This window comes from Eptatretus burgeri, chromosome 5 (assembly GCF_056783735.1).
Source record: "Eptatretus burgeri isolate ZD-2024b chromosome 5, Ebu_testis_v1, whole genome shotgun sequence".
Classification (NCBI taxonomy): domain Eukaryota; kingdom Metazoa; phylum Chordata; class Myxini; order Myxiniformes; family Myxinidae; genus Eptatretus; species Eptatretus burgeri.
Window position 1 is genome coordinate 31,391,273 of NC_140965.1, and position 16,641 is coordinate 31,407,913.

Here is a 16,641-nt window from a genome sequence, read left to right on the forward strand (position 1 = left end):
CTTGTCTGTACCTGGTTGAGGTCATGGAGAGATTCACTTACCTTGGCAGTGATATTCATGTCTCTGCTGGCTCTGAGCCAGAGGTCAATGGACATCTTGGTCAGGCCTGGAGAGTTGTGGATTCAGTGGATAATGGGGTGTGGTGCTGTCGGTTCCTATTCAGGAGGTTGAAAGTCTGAGTCTTCAGGTCTTTGGTGCTTCCGGGCTTGCTCTACAGATGTGAGACTTGGACTCTGAACAGATATCTGAGATGGAGACTTGACTCCTTTAGTATCAGATCTCTTCGGAGAATCCTTGGCTATTACTGGTCGGACTTTGTGTCCAACGAGCGGTTGCTGAGAGAGACTCAAATGAAATTTGTTACCTGTATAGTCCGTGAGCATCAGTTACGGCTGTGGACATGTGGCTCGTTTTCCTGATGCTGATTCTGCTCACCAGATTCTCAGCAAGGGATCCTCGTGAGTGGAGGAGGCCAACGGGCTGACTACATGCCTCGTGGTTGCAGCAGGTTGATTGGAATCTCAAGGAGATGGAGGTGGGCCAGGCATCTGCCTGACGGATGGCCAGACAGAGGCCCCTGGAGTTCCGGCGGAAAGTGGATGCAGCGACATGCTCCTCCGGCATATGCTCCCATACCTGACCTGACCTGACGTTTAAAGTGTTCTCAAGGATAAATTCTAAATACAGGTTCTAGAGGTTTTAAAAGGGTTCTTGAGGATAATTTTGAAGGATGTCTTAAGTGTAATTTAAAAAGGTAATTCTAAAGGTTTATATCGGGTTCTAAACGGTTATTCTAAAGTGTAATTGTAAAGAGATCTGAAGTGTAATTGTAAAGTGTCGTTTTAAAGGGTTCTTCAGTGTGGTTCTAAGGTGTGATTCTAAAGTGTAAATATAATGGGTGATTCTAAAAGATAATTGTGTAGAGATCTAAAAGGTCAATGCTAAATGGTGCTTTAGGGTAATTCTAAAGGGTTCTTGAGGTTCTAAACAATCTTAGGGTATTAAGAGGTCTTTGGGTGTCAAGTCTTCTCATGGTATAGTGCGTTCTGGAACTTACATGGACACACACATGGCTCCTTTTTGGAGTAATACATGGCATAGATATAGTTACACCACTTCATGCCTACGCAGATGGCTTCATGGACGTGTTCACTGTGGTTTTCGTTAGACATGTGGCTCAGACATGTGGTTTGTTTTCCTGACGCTAATCCTGCTCACCAGATTCTCTCAGCAAGGGAGCCTCATGAGTGGAGGAGGCCATTGGGCTGACCATGTGCCTTGTGGTTGCAGCAGGTTGATCAGCATCTCAATGAGATGGGGATGGCCAGACGGAGGCCCCTGGAGTACTGGCGGAAAGTGAACGCAGCGACGTGATGCTCTGGTGCATGCTTCTATACTTGACCAGACCTGACTGTCGCCCATGAAAAAATTAGAACTTGTGCCTATCCACATGTTATTAATACACAGAAGAGTCCTACAAGCCGTGTGAATACAAATTGGGGGGGGGGGGTTATGCCTTAATTGTAATAATGACCTCGACTCCCCCGCCCATCCCACTAAGTTCTTCGCCTCCTGACAACTGTAACAATAGGTTTAGCTATGAGCTTCATTACATTGTGTTGTTGCCTGAATGTTTGACTAGCTATTCACTGTGTTGAGGAAGGTATTGTTGGCATTTTGTTCTTGTGAATGATTGTTTTTTTATCCCAGCCACATATTTGTTTTTGATTGATTTGTGCTTGTTTTTGGGGATATATATACCCAGACCTAGATGGTGTAAATATACAAAGTGGAATTCCTCTTCACAGTTATGTGGGTACTGGATAACCCCCAAACTCCCTATAATCCATGCAATAACACAAGTCAGAATGTTTTGAGATTTCTCGAACTTGAAAATGACAAAGTATGCACTACGTTGAAGGCATAATCTCAAAGATTGGGTCAAAATTACCCAGGGTTCAAAGTTTCAGCTTAATATATTTAAATGGTGGCAGGAAATGAACCTTCCAAAAGATGACACTAATTTGCACGGCACCGTATTTTAGGATTCATAACCCCAAAAATGGTGGACTCAGCTTGTCATCCTTCCGAGGTCAGTGAAATCAGTACCGGTGTACTGGAGTAATAACCATTTGGCGTGGCGACCTGTCCAGGACTACTCCTTGGCAGCCCGATGCACCTTTACGGCATGACAGGTATGGTTTTATTATTGACCCCAAAAATAATTTGGAGTTAGAGGCTCAATGTATTTATCGCATCATTTTATCCATAGCTATTTTTGAAAGATTTCCACCAATGTATGACACGATAACCTTGATAACTTTTGAAAAGTTAATTGAGTTGACATGGAATAACCCAAAAGGAAAAGAATATTTGTTCAGGTGTTTTTACTTATGAAATGTAAAGATTTCGTAAGTATATTGATCACTTCCGGACTCTGTTTGTGTATTTGTAGGCACGATAACTCGAACGGAAGAAGCTACCAATGTCAAATTACACCACTTGATTCAGGAGGGTGATGGCCAGCGCTGATTAGATTTTTGTCAAAGGTCAATGTCACAGTGAGGTCAAACATCCAAAACATTCGATTTTTGATGGTTTGGTACAGAATCATCGTAGAAACTTCTGGTTTGCGTCGCTACCTTCTCTAGATACAGCTTTTGTTAGACAAGGTCAGAGGTCAAGTTGACGATTTCATAAGTACCAGTCTATGACTGCTTGTTACAGATTTCGTAAGTATATTGATGACTTCCGTCCTCTGTTTGTGTGTTTGTTTGTTTGTGTGTTTGTTTGTAGGCACGATAACTCGAACTGAAGAAGCTACCAATGTCAAATTACACCACGTGATTCAGGAGGGTGATGGCTAGCACTGATTAGATTTTGGTCAAAATCGGTAAAACGTCAAGGTCACAGTGAGGTCAAACATAATTCCGTAAATTCATGTGGATAAATGGAGTATTTTTGCTTAGGTCGATGTTACGAGTTTGTTTTAACTTCGATTTTAATTTTGTCTTCGGTTTTTGCGATCGCTTAGGACGCTTAACACTCGGTTGTCTAAATTCTGGTAAAAATCGGATGTTTTGGAGACGTTTTAAGATTGTATAAAAATATTTCACTCGCCACGTCACGGCTCGTCACGTGATGCAGTGCGCTCGAGCAGACGCGTCGTTGAGTCACGTTAAGGTTTTCCGTGTGCGCGCTGACGGTGTTTTCAATAAAGATGGTGTTTAAAAGTCTTTTTTTTTAATCCCAATAAAGGTTATCGTCGCATGCCTGACTCGCTAAGCCGTCGGATTATGTAAAGATTGTTGGTGGATGGCCGAATATTACGGTTTTGTGACTTTGATAAAATAATATTAAATAATTACAGGAAGAAATAGATTTTTGCTTCGGTCGACGTTACGATTTTTGATGGTTTGGTACAGAGTCATCGTAGAAACTTCTGGTTTGCGTCGCTACCTTCTCTAGAGATGGCTTTTATTAGACAAGGTCAGAGGTCAAGTTGACGATTTCGTAAGTACCAGTCTATGACTGCTTGTTTTTTTTTGTTCATCACTCCGACAATGATTGTATCATTGGCTGGTACAATAAATCAGAGTATGGATAAAGATGGAAACTAGAACGTGCACTCAGTAGAGCGCATACCTTCGCCAACACTACATTTTGCCCCCCCTCCCCCAGAAACCGTTGATTGTGAGGGTATTTATTTCTATACCCCATCTGCCATCTCATACGTGTTATGATGGCTTAAAAACATTAAATTTCCTGCTGTTTGATACTGATTCACGTACATTGTACAATTTCTGTATGAACTCCCTGACTATTTTGGGTGTTGGTTTCAAGTCAATCTGATGACAACTGGTCACATTATAAGAAATCAAATATTACACATCACAGGATAGGGAATTGAATTCTAAACATTTTGAATCTACTTGCATGCAAATTGTATAAGAATTGACCGCGTTATGATAATAAAGGTCGTTGACCCCCCTGACCTTTGACCCAAACTGCGAACAAAGGTAGTGACATCATTGTGTCATATCGTATATCACAAGATTGGACATAGAATTCACAACATTTTGGCATTGGTTGCATGCAAATTGGATAAAAATCGACCACACTATGGCAAAATGACGATTTTGACCTTTTCATGACCTCGACCTTGACGTTTGTACTCTTAATTTTGTAATTGGTATTAGAGTGTGGGAACAGGACAGTCAACATTTTGGTGTTGGTTTCATGCAAATCGGATAAGAATTGACCGTGTTATGACTAAAACCGCACATTTTGCAATGTCGTGACCCCCCCCCGACCTTTGACTCCCAACCGCTAATAATGGTTATTACGTCATTGTGTCATGTCACATATCACAAGATGGGGCATTGAATTCTGAACATTTTGGCATTAGTTGCATGCAAATTGGATACAAATTGACTGAGCTATGGTAAAAAGAAGATTTTGACCTTTTCTTGACCTTGACCTTTGACCTGATCGCTCCCAAAATCTAATCAAATGGTCCTTGGATAATAACCAATCATCCCACCAAATTTGCTGCGATTCAGTTCAATACTTTTGGAGTTATGCGAATAACAAACAAACAAACAAACAAACAAACACACATATTCACAAATAAATAAATAAAGAAATAAATACACAGCGATCAAAACATAACCTTCGCGACAAAGTTTGCGAAGGTAATGAGGTGCATAGAGTTAACCAGGCGCACTGCATCTTGTGCCAAAGGTGACCTTGTGTGTTCCAGCTGTGTTCGCATCTGATGATGGCTTACCATTCACTGGTTCATTGGAAGTTGGCGATGGAAGTTTCCTTTCATCTTCAGCCCTGCTGGAAGCAGTGTGCAAGCACTTGGCAAAACCTGGTAAAATGTGGCTCTTTTAGGTAACGCGACCAAAACAGCATACAGACCTCAATTGTAGATACAGAGAGTATGTTAATTGCAGTGGTATGAATTTATTTTTTCCAAATGCAATCACTGTATAACAAAATACAAAATAAGGTGGGGCAAGATGGCTTGTTGGGAAAGGTGGTACAAGATGCTCCTTCACCTCTTTCCCCCCCCCCCCACCCAGTCCTAGTTATATGTTCCAGGACAACTGTACCAAGAGAACTCTCTCCAGTTGAAGGTAAATTCAACAAAAAAATGTTCACTACCCGCTGCTAAAAATCCATCCATCCATCAGGACCATACTCTGTATCAAGCATCAGTGCTGCCAAAGCAGCTTTTTGGGCTATTGGGCACAATCCTGGACAGGTCACCACTCCATCACAGGATACTCAAATGGCTCAATCATCCCAGCAACCAGGTACTCATTGTGCTGACCTCAGAAGGATGACAGGTTGAGTCACCCCCACCTGGTGTTGATTCAACAGCTAAGTGGGATAAGAACCCCAAGCCCACCACCCTAACCATTAAGCCAATACCAGGCACACTAAACAAAATGATCTTCACAAACTTGTATATACACTGGATTTTGTGGGGGAGGGTTGGAATTTTGTCCAATACGCTACCTTTGCAAGTCAATGGCACATAGTGCACGTTTTCACTTCATTGTATTTATTGGACCACCTTGCTTGAGCAATAGACAACGTGAACTCTCAAACCCTTTCCCATAATGTGTGGTGAATATGTTTTTTTGTTGTTTTCCCTCTTTATTATCAGACATTCTTATCTTTCGTTCCTCCCAGCATTCAATTTTCAATACCAGAATATTTTTGATGAGCAAATGTTTAGAAATCTACCTTTTCACATCATAATGTGTGTACATCCATGTAAATTACATTCGTGAAGGAGACAAAACATAACGTAGGCAGAGAAATGTCGTGCTTTATTTAAAATAGGAAATAACACAATAACTGGGCAGTACAGTTATTGGGAATTGAGGGGAGATTTAGATGCAGATTTCCTCCTCAAAGACAGCCAGAAGTAACATCGTTGTCCAGCCAAAGAAGAACCCAAAACAGTGCAGGACTAACCAACCCCAGCTGTTTCCTTTCAACTCTTGCATCTGTTAGAAAAATGTTAAAAAAGATACAACACTTGCATTACAAAATGAGTGGAAAATTTTTCTATATTGTGCTTAAAGTGTCCGCTCTGAGTCTAGGAGGTCGGCGGTTCGAACCCCAGTCGAGTCATACCAAAGACTATTAATATAAAATGGCATGTGCTGCTTCCTTGTTTGGCTCTCAGCATTTAAAAGAACAGAGCATGGACAAACAACCATAATTTGTTAATAATAGTACAGGCTTTGATGTGCCTAATGGCCTCCTATTGCATCGAAGTTCCTGGTGAGGAAACTCATATTATATACCACCTGAGCCGGAGGTTACCTCCGCGAATGGCCAAACGATCTTTCCAAGCCACGGCGAGTCTTTCCCATTTGTGAAAAGCGGAAACACACTTCTTATGAGTAATAGTTTATTAATAAGGCATGGGAAGTCAAGACAACAAAACTCAGATCAGATCTGGCAGACAAAGACAACAAATAAGGGAGGGACAACACTAATTTAACTATGCAATAAAAACTAAAATCCCTCTATGGCACCAATTTATCAACTCACATGAACAATGGGGACAGGTAAGGACTTGAGCCAATAGCACGGCAAATAAACAGGCATCGGACATCTCTACATCGCTCCGATACAGCAGGGATGATCCCGTTGGGTCCGCTGGAAGTGAATGGTGAGTCTGACTGGGCATTCCTCAAAGCCAGAGAGCACAGTACAGGCAGAGAGTCCAGCTCTAAGAACGTTTGAGGCCAAGATAAGCGAGAAGGGTGAGGTTCACACCCAACAGAGATCACGCAGATATGAATGCAGCTTTTATCAGCAAAGGACCACCCTCCAGCACAGGGCTGGCCCTGTAAATGACTGTCCCACTGTCTGGGAGTGGTGCCTCCTCACTGTCCTGCCCACTCGGGGTTTTTCCAAGTCCTTACAGCAGCGCACTATACAGTCGCGTGTGTTATCCTTTATGAAGCGGCCAGTAGCAGGATTTCTTTTTTTGTATACATAGTTGGGGCTCAAAGAAGAGCTAGAATTTGTACACTGAATGGATTGGGACAAAAGGGACAGTTGAGAGGGGGGAGGGGGGTGGAAACACTAGCAGTAGAGTTGAAAGCCAAGATTGAGGCAGACTTGCATAAACAATGGGTGTGGGTAGGAATGAGGGGTAAGAGAGGATGTGTAGGGTGGACAAGATTGATACAGAAAGAAGCACTTGGGAGGGAAAACTAAATTTGGAAGGAGTGATTGGGGTGGAGGAGGGGGGAGGGGTTAATAGGGGAAGAAAAGATCATTGAGGAGGATCTAAGATGGTGGTGAAGAGCTATCTTGAAGACCTGGAGGGAAGAATGAGATTGAAGAGAATGTGGAAGCTGGTTCCACAGTTGGGAGAAAAGAGGAATGAATGAGTGCAGATGATCAGTGATCATGGATTTCGGTAGTTTAAGCAGAAGGGGGTTGATGATGGACGATGTGTGCCCTGCAAAAAGTGGGGGGGGGCACAAAGAACGGGGTGCAAGACAAGACAGGAGGCGGAAGAAGAGAGAGACCACCGACCGTAGACAATGTTTGCAACAGCATAGTGATACACACCTCAATTATGTAGATCGACTCGGCTTCATCGTGGGAGAGTCCAATAACCTTGAAGGCCGAGGTTTCCATGGTGTCAAGCTGAGGAAGGTGTGTGAGGCAGGGGAGCCAGCCCAAAGGGCAGAGCAGTACTCCATCAAGCTGCAGATGAAGGTCTTGTAGGTGGATAGGAGTTTAGGTGTGCCAAGGAATGGCTTTGTATGGAGGAGAATGCCCATTTGATGGCTGGCTTTGGAGGCCAACTTTGAAATGTAGTTTGTACAAGAAAGGTCATGGCTGAAAGTGAACCCCAGGAGTTTGAGTGACTGAACTTCCTCAAGAGGATTGTTAAGAAAGTGGATAGGAGGTTTTGTCAAACATTCTTTTGGGAGAGATGTATATATATATATATATATATATATATATATATATATATATATATATATATATATATATATATATATATATATATATATATATATATATATATATATATATATATATATATATATATATATATATATATATATATATATATATATATATATATTGGTTAGGATTGAACGACATATTCCAAGTGTTTGACCAGCTTGTGATTTTGTCAAAGTCTGAAGAGATGGAAGAGGCTGCTGCCTGCTTATCCGAAGGATGAGGGATGTCATGGCAGAGGGTGAAGTCATCAGCAAATAGATAAAGAGGAATTTCCAGAGAGTCAGAGAGATCATTGATGAAGATCAGTAATATAACTGGGCCCAGAACACTGCATTGGGGCACTTAAGCCTTAACAGAGGGAGGACACGAAAGGATTCTGTTGAGAGCCACATGTTGGATACAAGAGTGGAGGAAGTCAGTAAGTCTTGTGTGGAGTTGGCTTTGAATGCCATAGGCAAAGAGTTTGGAGAGCAAGGCAGGATGACAGATTGTATCAAAAGCATGAGATAGTTCCAGAGAGACTGCCCTGATCTCATGTCTGACATTGAGGGCCTCCATCCATTGTTTGGTGAGTAGAAGCAGCATGTCCGGCCATCCTACCTGCTCCCACCACCACAGTCCTGCCCAGAAATGACAACTGCCACCATCTTGCTGTTACAGGCCCTTGTTGGTAGGGAGAGGGGTAGTGGAACAAAGGTGTGTTCCTGTCCTCTCTCACGCGTCTCGCGGCCTCCATTCAGAGTCAGATGCTGGGTTAAAGTCTTCATTCTCCTCTTATCTAAAGCAGGAGTTCAAACCTCATCTGTGTGATGGCACACACATGCCATTCATTGGCGCTCTATCGATTGTCAGTGCCCAAAATGACGTTTTCGATACTTCTCACTTGTTGGCTGGTGAGACCGACCACACGTGACCACACGTGACCACACACTCGACCTCACCACGCTAAATCACCTTTAGTTAAATGTTAGGCCTGGCCAGCCTGTTGAACCTTGCAGAGCTTGAACCAAACACTTTACCTGGCTGACCCCACAAGAAGATGGGACTAATGGGGCCCTTTGAACAGGTAGTAGATTTGGGGAATTTTCTTCAAGAAAAAAATGCTTGCACCTAGTTTGAATTTCTGCAGTCCCCCCATATCCCCTCCCCACCACCCTCATTTTCCTCAAAGGCGCTGTCACACCTTGACGATTTAGCCAGCAATGGCAACGTATAAAAATACACCCGTGCGGGAGTGACGGTCATCTCTGCGAGGAACTAGACTAATTGCATAAAACATTTTATGTAGATTGCGCATTTAGCACATCTATTCAACTGTTCGATATTCGAGCATGACATATTTTCAGTTTTGACTGTCAAAGATACGTGCTTCCACGTAATAACAAATGAAATCGATATTAATGTCAGGTACGGTTACGTCTGATTGATACACAAGATAAAGTCTGTTTGGGCTTTCGCACTGAATTTTCGGTGACAAATAAGCTATGCTGCAACATATTCGAGGCATGGAGCAACTCATATTCTGATGTACGGCAATTGCTTGTGTAGGGAACAGTTATGTATACATGATAAAATCAGGTGGTGTTCGGCATTGGGGACTAGATATGGTCGACTGATCAAGCATCAGAAAGTTCAATCCACAGACGAAGTGTAGATCAGATTGGAATTTATTCACTGAAAAGATCAAAAACTGATAAACTAACACGACTCAGGTGTACAGGTAAAATATATGTTCGATACTTTTAATTTAGTACATTGTTGTAACAACTTACTAACAACTGTGTTGAGGTTCTTGTCGAGTTGGGATTTAAATTCTGCAATATTGAAGTTTTTAATGCTACGCGGCTTTTTTATCGAAGAGGCTTGGGCCACGGATTCTGAAAAGTATATTCACGTGAGGATTGCATGTGTTAAGTAGACTGATTGTTCATGAAATAGTACGCTATGTAGGCTACCTCTTCCAATATGAATTTCAGTACATAAGTAGGGATATGGCGCTCCATGGCTAGTTGTTTTCGCTCCCGACGACGAAGCGATTTTGGCATAGTGAAGACAAAAATCGCACGAAGGTATCAATTTGTTTTGTAAGAAGGAATCTACGGTATTACAGTGGAAGTTGTAGAAGATTACACCATGCTATTCGATGGTGGCTCCAGCATACGTCAATTACTCCAGATGATGATTGATCAGATGGTATATCAGTGAGCATCAGATCCAAACATGAACCGTAAACAGTGGTAGCCTGATGGATCAGCTGAAGGAGGCCACATGCCTTCAGGACATTTGTAACGAGAGCTGAATTGGCTAAGTCGTTGAAGTCACCCACGGTGACGATGGGATCAGTGACACTGATACACGACATAAAATCTGGCAGGGCTTTAGCACGGAATTGCGCCAACGTCACTTTTGGCGAAACATAGAGACAGACTAGCTGCAATGTACCCAGACTGCACCGTATTTTCACGTGAAACCACTCGTAGTCAGGTGTGCACAAATGGGCAGTGGACATAACACGAATATCGTTCTTGGTATACAGGACTAAACCATGTGGTGGTCGGCACTGCGGACTAAATGTGGTTGACTGATCAAACCTCACCATGTTAAATCCAGATATGGAGTACGCATGATCATTATCAGTAGCTGTTAGTCTTGTTTCTGCACAACAAATAATATCTGCAGCGAGAAAGTTCAGATCGGATGACAAATCATCGTAATGACCATGTAGAGAGCATGTATTGTGGAAGACAACAGATATTCCCTGCTGGTGTGAATACAGAGGCACATAACAGAGGTTCATCCTATTTTCCGGCTTCCTCAATCATTCCATTTCTGCAGTTACTTTCTTGTCTCCTTTGATGAAGCTTCCGTCTGCAGTGGCAGTGTTTTCATACACGAGCTGTCCATCTTTTACCTTTTGTTTTCTGTGAATATTCAGAATGTGCAAGCCATCTATTTTTGTAACACGGCTAAAGGCAACATAATGAGAATGAGGCTGAGAGTGGCCTTTGTACGTGTGATCGACAACACCTTCAGGTTTGGATTCACCTTGGCATTTGTGGACAGTTTTGGCAGCCGACTGACATAAAGGAATCTGTATACATGCGAGTCGCATGGATCTATAGGTGAAGTCTCTTTGAACGGCGAATATTGGTACCCAGGTATGATTTATGCCTTTCTTGTAGTAACTTCTGTAGTCACATTTTTGCTTAATCCCAACACGAGGATTCCGAAAGTCTACCCACACAAGGTCTGGCACGTTTCTCGCTTTCGATTCATCACGTATATACTCCAGTTTCTTCACTACACAGGAGGAACCATTCATAAGACCATCGTCTACGAACATGTTGACAGATATCTCGTATTCATGATCGACAACCAACGGAACTCTGGGTTCAAGGGCGGCACACGTGTCCAAAGCTTTCTTACTACTAAGAAAACATCGTAAGTTCCTCTCACCAACAGCATCACACTGCAGAGATACATACTGAGCAACAGCCGTAGCATGTTCAGCACCAGCTTTCACTGCGTTATCAAAAAGAGTCTGGTTATGCTCATTGACACTGTCATTGAGACAACATATATGAGGTACATTGATACACTCGCCAGGCTCGATTAAGTGAGTACTGAGAAGTGCGATATGTGCAGTGTGGTTACCTTCACTCATGCGGTTCAAAAGCTCTGCATATTCCTTATCGTGCGAAGTTCGAACAGTTTCACATTGTCACGCCAGATATTTGGCCCGAGAGCCGCAGGACCGTTTTTTTAGGAACTCGAACACCCAGTCGTCGAATACTGGCTTCAACTGAAACATATCGCCAACAAATATCATACCGTAGCCGCCAAATGGTACATTGGTTCCACGTATCTGTTTTAGTTTGTCATCAACAACAGCCATCATCTGGTTTCCAACCATCGAGACTTCATCGATTATTACAACAGATAACTCACGATATTTGGAACGCAGTGTATTCAATTCACTGTCACCGAGTTTTTGATGATCTCCATTGAGCGACTGGTTCGGTTTGATGTGTAATGCCGAATGGATCGTCTGTCCCTGAATGTTGAACGCCGCTTTTCCAGTTGGTGCACACAGAAGTATTTTTACACAATCCTGATCTTCTCCAGGTTGTCTATCCAGTTCTCTATCTAACGCTTGGTACAGCATGTTTACGACGTGAGATTTTCCAACACCAGCACCGCCTGACAAAAATACGCTATAGGGATCACATTGATCACGAGTGCTCTGTAAGATGTATGTAAAAAAAACTCTCGTTGCTGCTGATTCAACAACCTCACACCAGCGTAAAAGTCACCATCTGGTATTCGGCGTACTCTTATTTCAACATGTTGTTAATAGTGAAATAGCAAATGCAAGAAAATCTCTCCAATAGACCTTATTCCTCGTCCGAGTTCGGAACATCTGAGCATGCGCAGTGCATTTTCAGCCATAAATTTTGGTCAATTTCTCATCTATCACCAGCTCAAAGTTGCTGAAACTCGGCGATCTGAACTAAAAAATAATTCTCTACAAGGTAGAACCAAAACTAGCCTTCCAGCTGTTAAAATGAAAAAGTGTTGCGGTGTTCCGAACAAGATCCGAATAGGGTCTATTTCCTGACTTACCACACAGCTGTAGCTGTCTACTGGACACCAATCACCAAATTTATATACTATACTCTCCTCTGCACTAATGCCAACGAGTCCGTCAAATAATGTGCAGTAGGTAGATGGCCAAGAGTCTGTAGAAGTAGGTGGTATAATCACTATCACTCTATGTAGTAGAGTAGGTAGGTACAGTAGCAAATGGCAGACAGACAACTACGACACAAACCAGTCAGTCGGTGGATTTGATGAGTAGATACGTAGGCCTAGCCTTTTTGTTTTCCAATCTTTTATTAAAAAAAAAGTGCAACAACAACACTGACGACACCACCCTACTCACTCTTACTATCCACAGTTCTGTTCGTTCAGTTCAGAATATTCCAGTGGACTCCACTGGACCAACCGATGATGAAGACAACCGATGACTGTGCACTATATGCAGGAATAATGTTTATATGTGTACGACAAAAGATGTACGCGGAAGGAAACCGGAAATATCGCAATAGCACATGGCGATTATTTGACGAAGCAGTGCTGAACACCGGAAATATCAAAAACACAACACCGTAAAAACTTCAGACGACTGGACACCTGTCCCGTCGTGTCGGCTGCTGATCAATATTCGTGTCAAAAGAAGGATGGCGTTTATCAAAGTGCTGGAAAACAATGGAGATCTCTCTATTGTTTTCCAGCACTTTGACGTATATTAAACACATAACGATATGCCATCCGATATTTTTCGATTCTGATAGCTTCTATGACCTAGGCCTATGGCGATTTGCCGATTTGGTGGGGACATTTGGCTATGAGTGGGGGTACCTAAAAAGCTATGCTATGGGCAAGCGGGTGGGCAGGCAGGCAGATTATATAATAGGAGTCACAAACCGATTTAACGAATACCAAGCACGAGAACGACTTTTACAAGCATGAGTTCCTGTTACTAGGGTGTCGTGTTCTCGGGTCAGGAAGGATTTTTGGCCAACTTTGAAGTCACGTGACGTGAAAACGAAAGCGAATATCGAAAATCCGGCCTGACCCAAATTTAGATATTGTCCCATAGATTCATATGCTACAATCAAATTCAAGATCGCTTGAGAAATGGCGGAGGAGATAGAATTTGAAAATCGTCATTTTCGCAACTTCAAAGGCCTTGTGACCTTGACCTTGACCTTCGGTGACCTTGAAAGTCATACCATCGTGTACGTCTCATCGACCTCTATCAGGATCACTAATGACCAGATCTCCCGCTTCAACTTCATTGTGAACGGACGGATCGAAGGACATCGACACCCATATTATTAGGTCATGCTCGAAGAGATGACCTAAAAATGTATGTAAAACATTGGCGTACGCTGAAATTTTGATGTTTTTTTTTAAGTTTTGGTCGTATTCAAAACGTGTTGGTCGTATGCATAATGTATTAGTAACGGGCACAGAACATTTCGTTGTCTTATAGATAACTTATACCAACGAATGCTTAGCCTGTTGTCGGCGTTCACAACCTATGCCCAACGATAGTTTAACTTAGGCATAGCGCGCTGCACGTATCGCCGACGAACTCGTGGCGTCGCCTGTTAAAAACCTGCCGCACACCGATTTAAATCATAACCACCTGAAAATTGAAAGTGTCAACCACGCAGTCACACCTTGACGATTTAGCCAGCATATGCCAACCTATGAAAAATTTGCCGAACCAAGCTGGCACACGTCGAATACGTTATGGGTAAGTTGTGTATACGTTTAGAGCACACTGAAAAACAATGAAGTACGCTGTCATATTTCGTGCTACGTCTCGTACGTCATGAAATTTCAAGCATGCTGAAAATGTTACGACGTACTCGCCGTATGGCTCACACGTTCCGCTACGCTGGGAATAAGTTGAAGGCACGATACGCGATCGTTGACACACGTCGACACAAGTTCCTTGTAAGTTACTCATAAGTCGAAACACGTCGAGGTAATGTTTAGCATACCCGAAATTTATTTTCCCCATCAAGGCACATTTTCTTTTTTTCTCCTTGGCTCCGTGAGGGCACGTGACGAAATATCTGAAGTTGTTGTTGTTGTTGTTGTGTTTTTTTTTAGTCTATCACGAATTTTAAAATATATTCGGACATTTGCTTTTAAGTTTCGACGTCGACGTGACAATATCCTCAAACAGAAAATATTCACAGAGGAGGAACTAAGAATAAGACATGAGCAAACTGAAGAGGCAATCGGATGTGACGTAACAGCACGTGACGAAATATCGGAAGTTATTGTTGTTGGTTTTGTTTTTTTAAACGCTGCCAATACGACATTATACGGAAGCTGTAAATTAGAAACACGTTCAGGAAGTTCTGTGGTCGGCCGGAAGACGTCCATCAAATACGTCAATATGCGTTGGAGGTACGTTACACATAGGTTCAAAGCACGTTACTCATAGGTTAGAAATAAGTTTTGGGTACGCTAAGCATTACCTCGACGTGTTTCGACTTATGAGTAACTTACAAGTAACGTGTGTCAACGTGTGTCAACGATCGCATAACGTGCCTCGATGTGTGTGCAATGATCGCATAACGTGCCTACAACTTATGGCCAGCGTAGCGGAACGTGTGAGTCATACGTCGTAAAATTTCAAGCATGCTAAAATTTGAGGACAACCGCAAAGTACAACAATGAAAGCCAGCATACTATGACGAATGGCAGTGTTTTTCAGCGTGCTATTAACGTATACAAAACTTACCCATAACGTATTCGACGTGTGCCAGCGTTTTAGACAAATTTTTCATAAGTCGGCATACGCTGGCTAAATCGTCAAGGTGTGACAGCACCTTTAAACAAGTTGGAATGATTTACAAAGAATAACATTGTGTATAAATAAGTACATGTGACATAAAACAGTTTTTCCACTACATTTATATAATTTTTGTTGTGTTTTCAATGGAAAACAAGTTTCGATGTGGCCACTTATCATCAGTGTGTGTGGACTCGTTCTCTTTTGCATAAAAACTGAAAATTTGATGGGGTGGGGCATACATTTATTACATGTGCATGGAAAGGGAAATGGGGTAGATTTATAAAAAATTTAATTCGATAAAGAAGAGAAGGAGGGATGATAGGAGAGTAGGGAAGTGTAGGTGGTAAATGGGTGTGAAAGGAGAGGAGAGAGAGAGGAGAAATAGGAAGAAGGGAAGTTGAGCAAAGGAACGTATAAAGAGGAAAGAGGGTGGTTAAAGTTCTGCATGACCTGTTGAAAATGTGATAGCATTGTTGCTATGAGCAAGTCGATGGAACCATGTGTGCCAGGTTCCGAAAGCAACTTTTCATTTGTGGCAGTGCATTTTCATTCTTTTCTAAAAGTGTGATTTGGAGCTTATTGGTGTGGTTATTGTAAACTAAGATTGGTAACGATTTAAAAAAAATGTTTTTAGGATCGAGGGCTCCAGGCTAATGGAATAGCGTAATGGTAGAGGGTAAAAAGCGACAAACTGACAGTGGGGCAACAGTAAGAGAGAATGAACACAACACTAAGAGAATGAACAAACATGAGAGAGAGAGAGAGAGAGAGAGAGAGAGAGAGAGATATATATATATATATATATATATATATATATATATATATATATATATATATATATATATAGATATATATATATATATATATATATATATATATATATATATATATATATATATATAGATATATATATATATATATATATATATATATATATATATATATATATATATATATATATATATATATATATAGATATATATATATAGATATAGATATATATATATATAGATATATATATATATATAGATATATATATATATATATATATATATATATATATATATATATATATATATATATATATATATATATATATATATATATATATATATATATATATATATATATATATATATATATATATATATATATATATATATATATATATATATATATATATATATATATATATATATATATATATATATATATATATATATATATATATATATATA

The 16,641-nt window shown here is 41.2% G+C and overlaps 1 protein-coding gene across 1 annotated transcript in view; it reads right to left on the bottom strand.

The window, feature by feature from the left end:
* Positions 1–5,825: 5,825 nt before the first annotated feature.
* Positions 5,826–16,641, bottom strand: part of LOC147026162 (zinc transporter ZIP4-like) — a 69,945-nt gene continuing 59,129 nt past the window's right edge. The window contains 1 exon segment of the mRNA XM_085883569.1: positions 5,826–6,026. Within this exon segment, the coding sequence (XP_085739695.1) occupies positions 5,910–6,026 (117 nt within the window). The 3' untranslated portion in view covers positions 5,826–5,909.